The sequence below is a fragment of the Dendropsophus ebraccatus genome, chromosome 4 (assembly GCF_027789765.1).
Source record: "Dendropsophus ebraccatus isolate aDenEbr1 chromosome 4, aDenEbr1.pat, whole genome shotgun sequence".
Taxonomy (NCBI): domain Eukaryota; kingdom Metazoa; phylum Chordata; class Amphibia; order Anura; family Hylidae; genus Dendropsophus; species Dendropsophus ebraccatus.
In genome coordinates this window covers 167,904,253-167,919,283 of record NC_091457.1, presented here as the reverse complement: position 1 = coordinate 167,919,283, position 15,031 = coordinate 167,904,253, and the positions used below count along the sequence as shown (strand labels likewise).

The 15,031-nt window shown below is 47.5% G+C and overlaps 1 protein-coding gene across 2 annotated transcripts in view; it reads right to left on the bottom strand.

Annotated features, from left to right (window-relative positions):
• Nucleotides 1-15,031, bottom strand: part of PLPPR5 (phospholipid phosphatase related 5) — a 257,710-nt gene that overhangs the window by 111,415 nt on the left and 131,264 nt on the right. For both annotated transcript variants that reach the window (XM_069969091.1, XM_069969089.1), the window contains one exon: nucleotides 1,211-1,343. In XM_069969091.1, the coding sequence (XP_069825192.1) occupies nucleotides 1,211-1,343 (133 nt within the window). The remainder of the gene's footprint in view (nucleotides 1-1,210; nucleotides 1,344-15,031) is intronic.

Below are 15,031 nucleotides of genomic sequence, written 5' to 3'. Positions count from 1 at the left end.
CTGCCATCTAGTGGTAGTGTTAGGTTAGGAGTTCCAGAACATTACAGAACATTCCAGAAGATGGGAGGAGTTAGGCTAATGACTTGTGTATAAGTAGCCGGATCGGTGGGGACCTAACTAACTAGTCATCTAGGCGGTGTCGGGGCCACAACTAGTCATAGCTCTCTGCTAGTAAGCACGCTCTGCAGGGATGATTGACAGGCAAAGAGCCGTGACTAGTAACGGCATGGACTCCGTCCAGATGACCAGTTACGGCCTCGTCCTTTGCCGAAATCCCCCCCAGGAGGACGGCACACACCAAGTATAGGAAGGGAACGCTTCACCAGCTCTATTAGGAGCTGCTAACATCATTCTATGCTTTATAATAGTGATTGGTTCCCTTCACACCTGCAACTGCAGTACAACTATAGTCTGAACTACAACTCTAAGCAAGTCACCCACCAGGAGCAAACTGGAGTGAGTGTCTGTCTCCGAGTGACTGGAAACCCTGGAGGTAGCGGTGGTATTACCGCACACTCTGTTCCCCTCACACATACACTGAACACAAGCACAGAAACCCTTGGTGTGTATGTGTGTGTGTGTGGTGGGGGGGGAGGGTAGTACAACTTCCACTAGAGTATGGTCACTAATGGGGTCGTGGGATACTCATGATTTCTCCCCTCGGCTTGGAGCATTAAGGTATCGGTCATAAAGTGACAGAAACCCGGAGAGTTGAGTGCTCGCTCTCCCCACCAGATCCCTGACATTACCCTTGATGATTCCAAAAGGAAGAAACATGTAGGGAGGTCAAGGATGGTCCAGCTGTGGCAGGGATAGACTGCACAATGGGGACCTCCATTATTGGGTTATCATACCACTTACAGAGAAGGGTGTAAGATGGAGGCTGACAGGCCAATACTGACTCCTTCCTCACCAGTCCGTGATATTTTTTGGGTTCATTATATGATGAATAGTTTATGGTGGACGTTGCATCCTGTTTGGTTATCGGCACAGGCACCTCTGTCTGACACCATTTGTCTGCAATGACTCTATGACCGTGTGTGTGTGTGTATGTATATATATATATATATATACAGCAGATAGTAACTACACCCTTGCAGCCTTAGTCCGTTATCTGCTTATAACATCTGATATAAACGTCAGCACGATCGTGCGGCAGTAAACGTTCACATTCACCATTCCATAGAAACATGAAGGAAGAGCGGCTTACCGAGGAATCTCACCGTCCTCCGCACCAGTGGATTGATATAGCAACAGTCTCCAGTTAGAAGGGTTTTTTCCTGGTTCTCAAAGTCTCTCGTTGCTACCTGGAGGCAAAAGACCACAGTCTCTCCGACGATGATCTGAAGGGGAAACACAAGAGGAAAGACGTCCATTAGAGATCTCATACACAACATTTCACGTATTTCTGTCCTTACACAGCTACAGATCAGCTACATATAGAGATATATAAGGGATCAGGTCCTGGAATCTGTGGTGTACATATAGAGATATATACGGGATCAGGTCCTGGAATCTGTGGTGTACATATACAGACATATAAGGGATCAGGTCCTGGAATCTGTGGTGTACATATAGAGACATATACGGGATCGGGTCCTGGAATTTGTGGTGTACATATAGAGATATATACGGGATCGGGTCCTGGAATCTGTGGTGTACATATAGAGATATATACGGGATCGGGTCCTGGAATCTGTGGTGTACATATACAGACATATACGGGATCGGGTCCTGGAATCTGTGGTGTACATATAGAGATATATACGGGATTGGGTCCTGGAATCTGTGGTGTACATATAGAGACATATACGGGATTGGGTCCTGGAATCTGTGGTGTACATATAGAGATATATACGGGATCGGGTCCTGGAATCTGTGGTGTACATATAGAGATATATGGGATCGGGTCCTGGAATCTGTGGTGTACATATAGAGATATATACGGGATCGGGTCCTGGAATCTGTGGTGTACATATAGAGATATATACGGGATCGGGTCCTGGAATCTGTGGTGTACATATAGAGACATATACAAGATCGGGTCCTGGAATCTGTGGTGTACATATAGAGACATATAAGGGATCGGGTCCTGGAATCTGTGGTGTACATATAGAGACATATACGGGATCGGGTCCTGGAATCTGTGGTGTACATATAGAGACATATACGGGATCGGGTCCTGGAATCTGTGGTGTACATATAGAGATATATACGGGATCGGGTCCTGGAATCTGTGGTGTACATATACAGACATATACGGGATCGGGTCCTGGAATCTGTGGTGTACATATAGAGATATATATACGGGATCGGGTCCTGGAATCTGTGGTGTACATATAGAGACATATACGGGATCGGGTCCTGGAATCTGTGGTGTACATATAGAGACATATACGGGATCGGGTCCTGGAATCTGTCATGTACATATAGAGATATATATATGGGATCGGGTCCTGGAATCTGTGGTGTACATATACAGACATATACGGGATCGGGTCCTGGAATCTGTGGTGTACATATAGAGATATATACGGGATCGGGTCCTGGAATCTGTGGTGTACATATAGAGATATATACGGGATCGGGTCCTGGAATCTGTGGTGTACATATAGAGACATATATACGGGATCAGGTCCTGGAATCTGTGGTGTACATATAGAGACATATACGGGATCGGGTCCTGGAATCTGTGGTGTACATATAGAGATATATATACGGGATCGGGTCCTGGAATCTGTGGTGTACATATAGAGATATATATACGGGATCGGGTCCTGGAATCTGTGGTGTACATATAGAGACATATACGGGATCGGGTCCTGGAATCTGTGGTGTACATATAGAGATATATATACGGGATCGGGTCCTGGAATCTGTGGTGTACATATAGAGATATATATACGGGATCGGGTCCTAGAATCTGTGGTGTACATATAGAGACATATATACGGGATCGGGTCCTGGAATCTGTGGTGTACATATAGAGACATATATACGGGATCGGGTCCTGGAATCTGTGGTGTACATATACAGACATATAAGGGATCGGGTCCTGGAATCTGTGGTGTACATATAGAGACATATACGGGATCGGGTCCTGGAATCTGTGGTGTACATATAGAGACATATACGGGATCGGGTCCTGGAATCTGTGGTGTACATATAGAGACATATATACGGGATCGGGTCCTGGAATCTGTGGTGTACATATAGAGACATATACGGGATCGGGTCCTGGAATCTGTGGTGTACATATACAGACATATAAGGGATCGGGTCCTGGAATCTGTGGTGTACATATAGAGACATATATACGGGATCGGGTCCTGGAATCTGTGGTGTACATATAGAGATATATATACGGGATCGGGTCCTGGAATCTGTGGTGTACATATAGAGACATATACGGGATCAGGTCCTGGAATCTGTGGTGTACATATAGAGACATATATACGGGATCAGGTCCTGGAATCTGTGGTGTACATATAGAGATATATATACGGGATCAGGTCCTGGAATCTGTGGTGTACATATAGAGATATATACGGGATCGGGTCCTGGAATCTGTGGTGTACATATAGAGATATATACGGGATCGGGTCCTGATATTCACGAAATGTATTCCTAACATATACCGATCTGTTCTCTCTGTATGAACATATTGTGGGATGTGATGTTATATTCCTCCTGCTATATCATCACTTGTCTTCTTATTTTACAATCTGTAATTTTTCCTGATTAGATGTACACCATTCTTAATGTACCGAATTAATGCTTGTACAGTTATAACAAAAAAACTTTAATAAAATAGCTTTAAAAAAAAAAGAAAAGAAAAGAAAACCTCTCCTGCTCTGGACAGTTCCTGACATGGACAGAGGTGGCAGCAGAGAGCACCGTGTCAGACTGGAGAGAATACACCACGTCCTGCAGGACATACAGCAGCTGATAAGTACTGAAAGACTGGAGAGAATACACCACTTCCTGCAGGAAATACAGCAGCATATCAGTACTGGAAGACTGGAGAAAATACACTATTTCCTGCAGGACATACAGCAGCTGATAAGTACTGGAAGACTAGAGATTTTTTGATAGAAGTAAAATACAAATCTATTAACTTTCTTGCACCAGTTAATTTGCAAGAATTTTTTGGGGGGTGAACAACCCCTTTAAGGACTAAAAGGCAGCAGAGAAGCACTGGATCCCGGCCCTATCACAGAGTTTATGGGGCACCAGAGTAGGGATGGTCCGAACCCGCCGAGGTTCGGGTTCGGCTGAACCCGAACGCTTGGCATCGGATTCCCACTGTCTGCCCGCTCCGTGCAGCCGGTGGATACAGCGGGAGGAACGCCTGGAAAACTGGGATACAGCCTATGGCTGCACGGAGCGGGCAGACAGTGGGAATCATTATCGAGGGTTCGGGTTCGTACGAACACCGTCCGAACCAGGTTTGGACCATCCCTACACCAGAGGTTGGGAGAACAGAGAAGGATGGCAGCATCCCAGCAATGGCGGCATAGTGACCGCAGATCAGTGGCTGCACCGGGGCATGGGGAGGGGACCTGGCATTCGGCACAGGTGCATGGAGAGGTGCGGTTCAGGTTTTTCTCAGTATTTGCACTAATATCAGGGTTGTGCAGAGGAGTTATTGTTATATTAGTGTCTGTAAGAGGATCGCGCAGGTAGGGAGACAATGTTATTTCCATGTATGAGAGACATTTCCCCTGTCACTACCCTGAAGGGTTAACACGTGTGGCGGACGGGTACAGGAAGTCATACAAGCTCCACACTGGTCCAGACTGGAGCGGCTGTAGTCGATGACTGGCCGGAGGGTCACTCCTGTAGCGTCAGTTTGTCTTTTCCCGCTGACCTAGTTTCCAGGACGATAGCTTCGGGGCGGCTCCGGGATATGGTGACCCCCGCTATACAGAATCCAATAACAATAGCAGCTCCTGTCCATTGTGTCTGGAATTATCCATCTGTGTAACAATCCTCCATATTCTCCGCTATTCTCCCTCTTTTTCTCTGATTCGGAGTCCCAGCGGGATCGTGTTGTAGAATCAGGACTCGGCAGGTGATGATTGTGCTGTAACGTCCTGTCACTCTATCTCTATAGTGTTATGTAACCGGAGCTGACAGGATTCCTGTAGTTATGGCACAGACGTGTACTGACATCTAGATGGATACAGAGGAGGGATAGCAACCAAGGATTACCAGGTCCGGAAGGGCAGAGAAGACGGCACCTCCAGCCTGGCACACACCTCCAGCCTGGCACACACCTCCAGCCTGGCACACACCTCCAGCCTGGCACAGACCTCCATGTCCGGCCAACACCTCCAGGCCCGGCACACACCTCCAGGTCCGGCACAGACCTCCAGGCCCGGCACACACCTCCAGGCCCGGCACAGACCTCCATGCCCGGCACAGACCTCCAGGTCCGGCACAGACCTCCAGGCCCGGCACACACCTCCAGTCTGGCACAGACCTCCATGCCCGGCACACACCTCCAGGTCCGGCACAGACCTCCAGGCCCGGCACACACCTCCAGGCCCGGCACACACCTCCAGGCCCGGCACAGACCTCCATGCCCGGCACAGACCTCCAGGTCCGGCAAAGACCTCCAGGCCCGGCACACACCTCCAGGCCCGGCACAGACCTCCATGCCCGGCACACACCTCCAGGTCCGGCACAGACCTCCAGGCCAGGCACAGATCTCCAATCCTGGCACAAACCTTCAATTCTGGCACAGACCTCCAGGGCCGGCAAAGACCTCCAGGCCAGGCACAGACCTTCAATCCTGGCACAGACCTTCAATCCTGGCACAGACCTCCAATCCTGGCACAGACCTCCAATCCTGGCGCAGACCTCCAGGCCCGGCACAGATCCCCAGGCCCGGCACAGACCACTAGGGTAATCCAGACTCCAAGAAAGAAGTGCACATACCTGGATATTACGCTCTCACTTTTCTTTCCCTATAATTACCAGCAAGTTTTCCACATTTTCTACATTAAAGGGGCACTCCAACGCTGTGTAAAAAATAAACATGCTGCAGAATGGTATAACGATGCTTCCCTAAGCACTTAATCTGTGGACAAAGTATGTACAGCTGCTAGTGTTGGTGTAATGTGTAGTAGTTCTATTCAGATACAGCAAGTACATAGTGAAGGAGCTGCAGGGGTTACCTGCGTCTGTACCTGCTTGAGAGGAAGTTTGCCAGCCCCCCTCCCCGCCTCTGGGCCTATCACAGCCCTGAAAAAGTTTCCCTCCAGTTCTGGCCAATCTTGTGCTACCTCAGGCTGCTCTCCACCAATAGGAAGCTCCCGTGTAGTCTATAAGTAGAGGTGCCCAGATGAGCTCGGTATTAGTGTAGTGGAGGAGTCTCTGCTGATAGTTCCTAAGGCGAGGGACCCAGACCTGTCCACGCTGAGGGGGATCACAAGCTTGTCTCAGTCCTACCAGTCTACTATAGGACTTATCTGAAGCGGTTGGAGAAGTTGCTACACGTCGATGTGCCCGCTGTCTCCTGCTCAGCTTCCTCAGTATACTGTAAGTTAAGGGGCCAACTCTGCCCAGTTGCCCCAGCCCGGATCATTCATAGCCGTGAGCATGGGTCCTTCTTCTATATTCAAAGCAACTGTAGCCATGGTTGTCAGAATCCGCCCAGTGGATTGAGGTAGAGGCAATGACATCACACAGGGCGGTAGATCCTGTGTCCCCCTCCCTAGTCTGGCCCGGTTTACGTCCCCCTCCCCTGTCTGGCCCAGCGTGCCTCCCCCCTCCCCTGTCTGGTCCGGTTTGTGTCCCCCTCTTCTGTCTAGTACGGCTTGTGTCCCCCTCCCCTTATTAGTACGGCTTGTGTCCCCCTCCCCTTATTAGTACGGCTTGTGTCCCCCTCCCCTTATTAGTACGGCTTGTGTCCCCCTCCCCTTATTAGTACGGCTTGTGTCCCCCTCCCCTTATTAGTACGGCTTGTGTCCCCCTCCCCTTATTAGTACGGCTTGTGTCCCCCTCCCCTTATTAGTACGGCTTGTGTCCCCCTCCCCTTATTAGTACGGCTTGTGTCCCCCTCCCCTTATTAGTACGGCTTGTGTCCCCCTCCCCCATCCTGCTCCACCGCTGAGTGACACAGAGACCAGCTGATTAAATGTGCGCTGATCCTGCTGTGATCACAGGACTCCGCTTGTATCTGTTCCCTGACATCTTCCCTCCACAGACGCCTGTAAATTAAGATCCTCACGTTGTAGCGACGTCTTTCCATCTCCCGCGCTTTCTCAGCAGGGAGGAGGAGGCTGATGGGAAAAATATCCTGATCTATAGAGAAATGAATGAAGAGGACGGCAGCCGAGAGAAAGGAAGAACAGAGAGCGCAGATCGCTGCAGATCCAGATCAGCTCCTGCTCTCAGGATTGTTACCTCCCATACAGTGTCAGCAGCTCGGATCAATGTGGCCCCTTTATCTACACACAGAGCTGCACACTATAATACACACAGAGCTGCACACTATAATACACACAGAGCTGCACACTATAATACACACAGAGCGCACACTACAATACACACAGAGCGCACACTATAATACACACAGAGCTGCACACTATAATACACACAGAGCGCATACTACAATACACACAGCGCATATACACACAGAGCGCACACTATAATACACACAGAGCTGCACACACTATAATACACACAGAGCGTACACTACAATACATACAGCGCATATACACACAGAGCTGCATACTATAATACACACAGAGCGCACACTATAATACACACAGAGCTGCACACACTATAATACACACAGAGCTACACACTCTATAATACACACAGAGCGTACACTATAATACACACAGCGCATATACACACAGAGCTGCACACTATAATACACACAGAGCTGCACACTATAATACACACAGAGCGCACACTACAATACACACAGAGCGCACACTATAATACACACAGAGCTGCACACACTATAATACACACAGAGCGCACACTACAATACACACAGCGCATATACACACAGAGCGCACACTATAATACACACAGAGCTGCACACACTATAATACACACAGAGCGTACACTACAATACATACAGCGCATATACACACAGAGCTGCATACTATAATACACACAGAGCGCACACTATAATACACACAGAGCTGCACACACTATAATACACACAGAGCTACACACTCTATAATACACACAGAGCGTACACTACAATACACACAGCGCATATACACACAGAGCTGCACACTATAATACACACAGAGCTGCACACACTATAATACACACAGAGCTGCACACACTATAATACACACAGAGCGCACACTACAATACACACAGAGCGCACACTATAATACACACAGAGCTGCACACTATAATACACACAGAGCTGCACACACTATAATACACACAGAGCTGCACACACTATAATACACACAGAGCGCACACTACAATACACATAGAGCGCACACTACAATACACACAGAGCGCACACTACAATACACACAGAGCGCACACTATAATACACACAGAGCTGCACACACTATAATACACACAGAGCGCACACTACAATACACACAGCGCATATACACACAGAGCGCACACTATAATACACACAGAGCTGCACACACTATAATACACACAGAGCGTACACTACAATACACACAGCGCATATACACACAGAGCTGCACACTATAATACACACAGAGCGCACACTACAATACACACAGCGCATATACACACAGAGCTGCATACTATAATACACACAGAGCTGCACACACTATAATACACACAGAGCTGCACACACTATAATACACACAGAGCGCACACTACAATACACACAGCACATATACACACAGAGCTGCACACTATAATACACACAGAGCGCACACTACAATACACACAGCGCATATACACACAGAGCTGCACACACTATGATACACACAGCACACACTGTAATACACACAGAGCGCACACTACAATACACACAGAGCTGCACACACTATAATACACACAGAGTGCACACTATAATACACACAGAGCACAGATAAACACAGAGCACACACTATAATACACACAGAGAACAGTTACACACAGAGCACAGATACACACAGAGCACACACTATAATACACACAGAGCACCGTTACACACAGAGCTGCACACTATAATCCACACAGAGCACAGATACACACAGAGCTGCACACTACAATACACACAGTGCATATACACACAGAGCGCACACTATAATACACACAGAGCTGCACACTATAATACACACAGAGCACACACTATAATCCACACAGAGCACAGTTACACACAGAGCTGCACACTATAATCCACACAGAGCACAGATACACACAGTGCATATACACACAGAGCGCACACTATAATCCACACAGAGCTGCACACTATAATACACACAGAGCACAGATACACACAGAGCACACACTATAATACACAGAACACAGTTACACACAGAGTGCAGATACACAAAGAGCACAGATACACACAGAGCACACACTATAATACACACAGAGCTGCACACACTATAATACACACAGAGCGCACACTATAATACACACAGAGCTGCACACACTATAATACACAGAGCTATACACACAGAGCTGCACACACTAGAAGACACACAGAGCACAGATACACACAGAGTGCACACTGTAATAAACACAGAGCACACACTATAATACACACAGGGCTGCACACTATAATACAAACAGAGCTACACACTATAATACACACAGAGCACAGATACACACAGAGCGCACACTATAATACACACAGAACACAGTTACACACAGAGTGCAGATACACAAAGAGCACAGATACACACAGAGCACACACTATAATACACACAGAGCGCACACTACAATACACACAGAGCTGCACACACTATAATACACACAGAGTGCACACTATAATACACACAGAGCACAGATACACACAGAGCACACACTATAATACACACAGAGAACAGTTACACACAGAGCACAGATACACACAGAGCACACACTATAATACACACAGAGCACCGTTACACACAGAGCTGCACACTATAATACACACAGAGCACAGATACACACAGAGCACACACTATAATACACAGAACACAGTTACACACAGAGTGCAGATACACAAAGAGCACAGATACACACAGAGCACACACTATAATACACACAGAGCTGCACACACTGTAATACACACAGAGCTATACACACAGAGCTGCACACACTAGAAGACACACAGAGCACAGATACACACAGAGTGCACACTGTAATACACACAGAGCACACACTATAATACACACAGGGCTGCACACTATAATACAAACAGAGCACAGATACACACAGAGCGCACACTATAATACACACAGAACACAGTTACACACAGAGTGCAGATACACAAAGAGCACAGATACACACAGAGCACACACTATAATACACACAGAGCTGCACACACTATAATACACACAGAGCGCACACTATAATACACACAGAGCTATACACACAGAGCTGCACACACTAGAATACACACAGAGCACAGATACACACAGAGTGCACACTGTAATACACACAGAGCACACACTATAATACACACAGGGCTGCACACTATAATACACACAGAGCACAGATACACACAGAGCGCACACTATAATACACGCAGAGCGTACACTATAATACACACAGGGCACACACTTTAATACACACAGAGCTGCACACTATAATACACACAGGGCACACAATATAATACACACAGAGCTGCACACTATAATACACACAGAGCTGCACAGACCAGGGAGCTTTAAAGAGAGTCTAACCAATAGGCCTAGGAGTCAAGTTCGCTGATCCAGAGAAATGGATCTACCATGAGACAGGTGCATAACAAGTGCCACAAAGCAACTAGTAGACAAGAAAAGGCCGAATAGCAGGAAGATTTATCGTCTTCGTAACACTTAAAGCGACTCTGTACCCACAATCTGACCCCCCAAAACCACTTGTACCTTCGGATAGCTGCTTTTTAATCCAAGATCTGTCCTGGGGTCCGTTCAGCAGGTGATGCAGTTATTGTCCTAAAAAAAATACTTTTAAACTTGTAGCCCCGTGCCCAACGGGAGTATCTGTGCCCTAACTTTGCACCACCCCTCCGTCCCTCTTCATCATTAGGAATGCTCCAGGCAGATTGCCTCCCATTCCCCACCTGTGTCAGCCCGGCACATGGGCAGGATCGTTAAGGCCCTTTGCAATGTTCAGCATGGAGAAAATGTTCCAGTGGCATTCCTAATGATGAGGATGGTGGGGAGGAGGGACGGAGGGGGGGTGCAAGGTTAGGGCACAGATACTACCGTTTGGCACGGGGCCTCAAGTTTAAAAGTATTTTTTTAGGACAATAACTGCATCACCTGCTGAACGGACCCCAGGACAGATCTTGGATTAAAAGCAGCTATCCGAAGGTACGGGGGGGGGGGGGGGGGGGGGTCAGATTGTAGGTACAGAGTCGCTTTAATGTGACTCTGTAAGTTACTGCTGCTCAAGGAGACACGTGGGATCTTTCATGTATCTGTCTGTTCTTCCAGAATGTTTTATTCTCTGGTAAAGTGTCAGAGAGGTGTTCCCAGACTCTGGCTGAGGGCTGCTTGCTTCCCCTCCCACCCCTGCTCCCCCTCCCACCCCTGCTCCCCCTCTCATCCCTGCTCCCCCTCCCACCCCTGCTCGCCCTCTCATCCCTGCTCCCCCTCCCATCCCTGCTCCCCCTCTCATCCCTGCTCCCCCTCCCATCCCTGCTCCCCCTCTCATCCCTGCTCCCCCTCTCATCCCTGCTCCCCCTCACATCCCTGCTACCCCTCCCACCCCTGCTCCCCCTCTCATCCCTGCTCCCCCTCCCACCCCTGCTCCCCCTCACATCCCTGCTCCCCCTCCCATCCCTGCTCCCCCTCTCATCCCTGCTCCTATATCTCTCCCCTGTGTTGCAGACCTCATACACTGGTCTGACTATAGCTCTGTCCATGGTGGGCTCCTGTGGTGGATAAGAGCCATGATGGGTGTAATCTGTCTCGTGTTTCCTGACACCATCGAGCGCCCACGTGTCGTAGACGCTCCTGTGAGTGTGGGAGGACGAGGCATTGTATTGTGCCGCACGATTCACACTAACAAGGTTGTTAAGCAGTAAAACATCTTTAGGATTTTTTTCCCCATTTGCTTGTGATGATGACATGTGAATATTAACGATTGGCAAAAAACGTTAACAAAGCGACGTCTGATGTTTTCAATAGAGGGCGGATTCCCAGTACGCTACTCACCGCGCGTCACTGGGTGCTACACTATATATCAACGTCTCACCAGCATTCCCTGGACACCGTCCCTTTAAAAAATGTTGTACATGGGCGGAGTCTGGGGGATCTAATCCCAACCAATCGCAAGAGTGTACATTAAGCACGTGACCGAGCCGGACTCCTAATATAAGTCTATGTTACCAAGCCAGACTCCTAATATAAGTCTATGTGACTGAGCCAGACCCCTAATATAAGTCTATGTGACTGAGCCAGACCCCTAATATAAGTCTATGTGACCAAGCCAGACTCCTAATATAAGTCTATGTGATTGAGCCGGACTCCTAATATAAGTCTATGTGACTGAGCCAGACTCCTAATATAGGTCTATGTGATTGAGCCGGACTCCTAATATAAGTCTATGTGATTGAGCCGGACTCCTAATATAAGTCTATGTGACTGAGCCGGACTCCTAATATAAGTCTATGTGATGGAGTCGGACTCCTAATATAAGTCTATGTGACTGAGCCAGACTCCTAATATAAGTCTATGTGATTGAGCCGGACTCCTAATATAAGTCTATGTTACCAAGCCAGACTCCTAATATAAGTCTATGTGACTCCGCCGGACTCCTAATATAAGTCTATGTGACTCAGCCGGACTCCTAATATAAGTCTATGTGACTGAGCCGGTTAACCACAGGCTTTATACAAGGGGTCACGACCTTCTTTAAAGGGGGTAGTAAGCTCGAGGCAAATCCTGTGTGGGGGATAGAATTGACCGCCCCGTCAATTAAACAAACACACAACGGCTGCTATGTCCAGTAGAATCCCATTGGAGGTGTCTGTGTTTAATATTGGTAGGCAATGGAGGAGGAGGAGTCCATACAGACACTGGTGGTAATGGGGGAGTGAGGGTATAAGCTTTGGCCCGCATGGCCTCGTCCACACCCTGGTCACGTTGATATAAATATTCTGCAGTTTTTTGGACGAGCTGACATCTGCAGGATATATACACAGTTCCGACATGTTTAGGCAGCGAAGCATTAGCCCAATAGTCTATCCCACATAGAAGGGGCGCCAACTGTATCAGAAGCAAAGGGGGCTGGGGGCTCGGAGGTGAACAGCAATACATAGAGCACTATACACAACTAAGCTCCATTACAGTAACATTATAAGATAATATATAAGCATACATAAGTATATATAAGACCAGTAACATAATACTATATGCATCACTGCTCACTATGTGTATGCACAGTGTGAGATGCATCATGGCTCAGTAGATGCTGGAGCAGGAGCATGGACATACAGATGTGTCCAGCCTCACCCTTCTTTTAGATAAGGAAAGGAATTTCTCCACCACAATATCCCAACAATGTATCAAAGAAGTCAAAAGGCTTCCTGTAGATAATCTCTGCCACCTCTTATATTATCACAGGGATCACATTGACCAATCACTTGGCAGCCGCTACATCTGTATTAGGGTCACATCTCTTTGCTCATATGTTACTGATATATAGAATATCAGCAAACAGTCAAACAAGCTCTGCTGACTATGTCCTCATGGCTGGACCATTTCCAGGGACTACACTCAGACCATCATGGGTATATGGGACGCTGAAGCTCCGCTGCAGACTGCAGCATAAAACAAAAGTATAAAAATAAAGGTAACAGTCACTGGTAGACTACATGAACTCCATTAAAGTGAGTGCCCCCCCTCCAGTATGTGAACATATCCATACACCTCCACCTGAACCTGGCGTGCACCCGGCCTCATGACTGCTGACTGCAGAGATTCTCACAGAAATGTTGTTTCAAGCATCTACGAATCCATTAAGTAACATTTGTAGTTTAATACTTTAATGTGAAAGTTTTTACTTGACAATCCATTTGCTGTACATTAGGGAGAGAGCGCACATAGGCATGCGGAGGTCAGCGAGAGCGTCTACCCACACGACTGACTGCACAAGCCCAGCGCCTTGTCTTTAGTGGAAATACTCAGTCTTAGAAGTCAGTCTGCTGAAGTCTTGGTGAACTTTAAGGTGTAAATCATCCGTCCAAACATGATATACCATCTACCTATGACACACGCACATGGATAATACGATGGTTAGATGGTGTTTCATCCAAGTCCCCCCATTATATTCATGTACAGAACTATAGATATGTATAATACCAGGGTTAGATGGTGTCCCGGCCCAGACCCCCCCCCCCCATTATATTCATGTACAGAACTATAGATATGGATAATACCAGGGTTAGATGGTGTCCTGGCCCAGACCCCCCTATTATATTCATGTACAGAGCTATAGATATGGATAATACCAGGGTTAGATGGTGTCCCGGCCCAGCCCCCCCATTATATTCATGTACAGAACTATAGATATGGATAATACCAGGGTTAGATGGTGTCCCGGCCCAGCCCCCCCATTATATTCATGTACAGAACTATAGATATGGATATTATGAGGGTTAGATGGTGTCCCGGCCCAGCCCCCCCATTATATTCATGTACAGAACTATAGATATGGATAATACCAGGGTTAGATGGTGTCCTGGACCACTCCCCCCATTATATTCATGTACAGAACTATAGATATGGATAATACCAGGGTTAGATGGTGTCCCGGCCCAGCCCCCCCATTATATTCATGTACAGAACTATAGATATGTATAATACCAGGGTCAGATGGTGTCCCGGCCCAGCCCCCCCATTATATTCATGTACAGAACTAT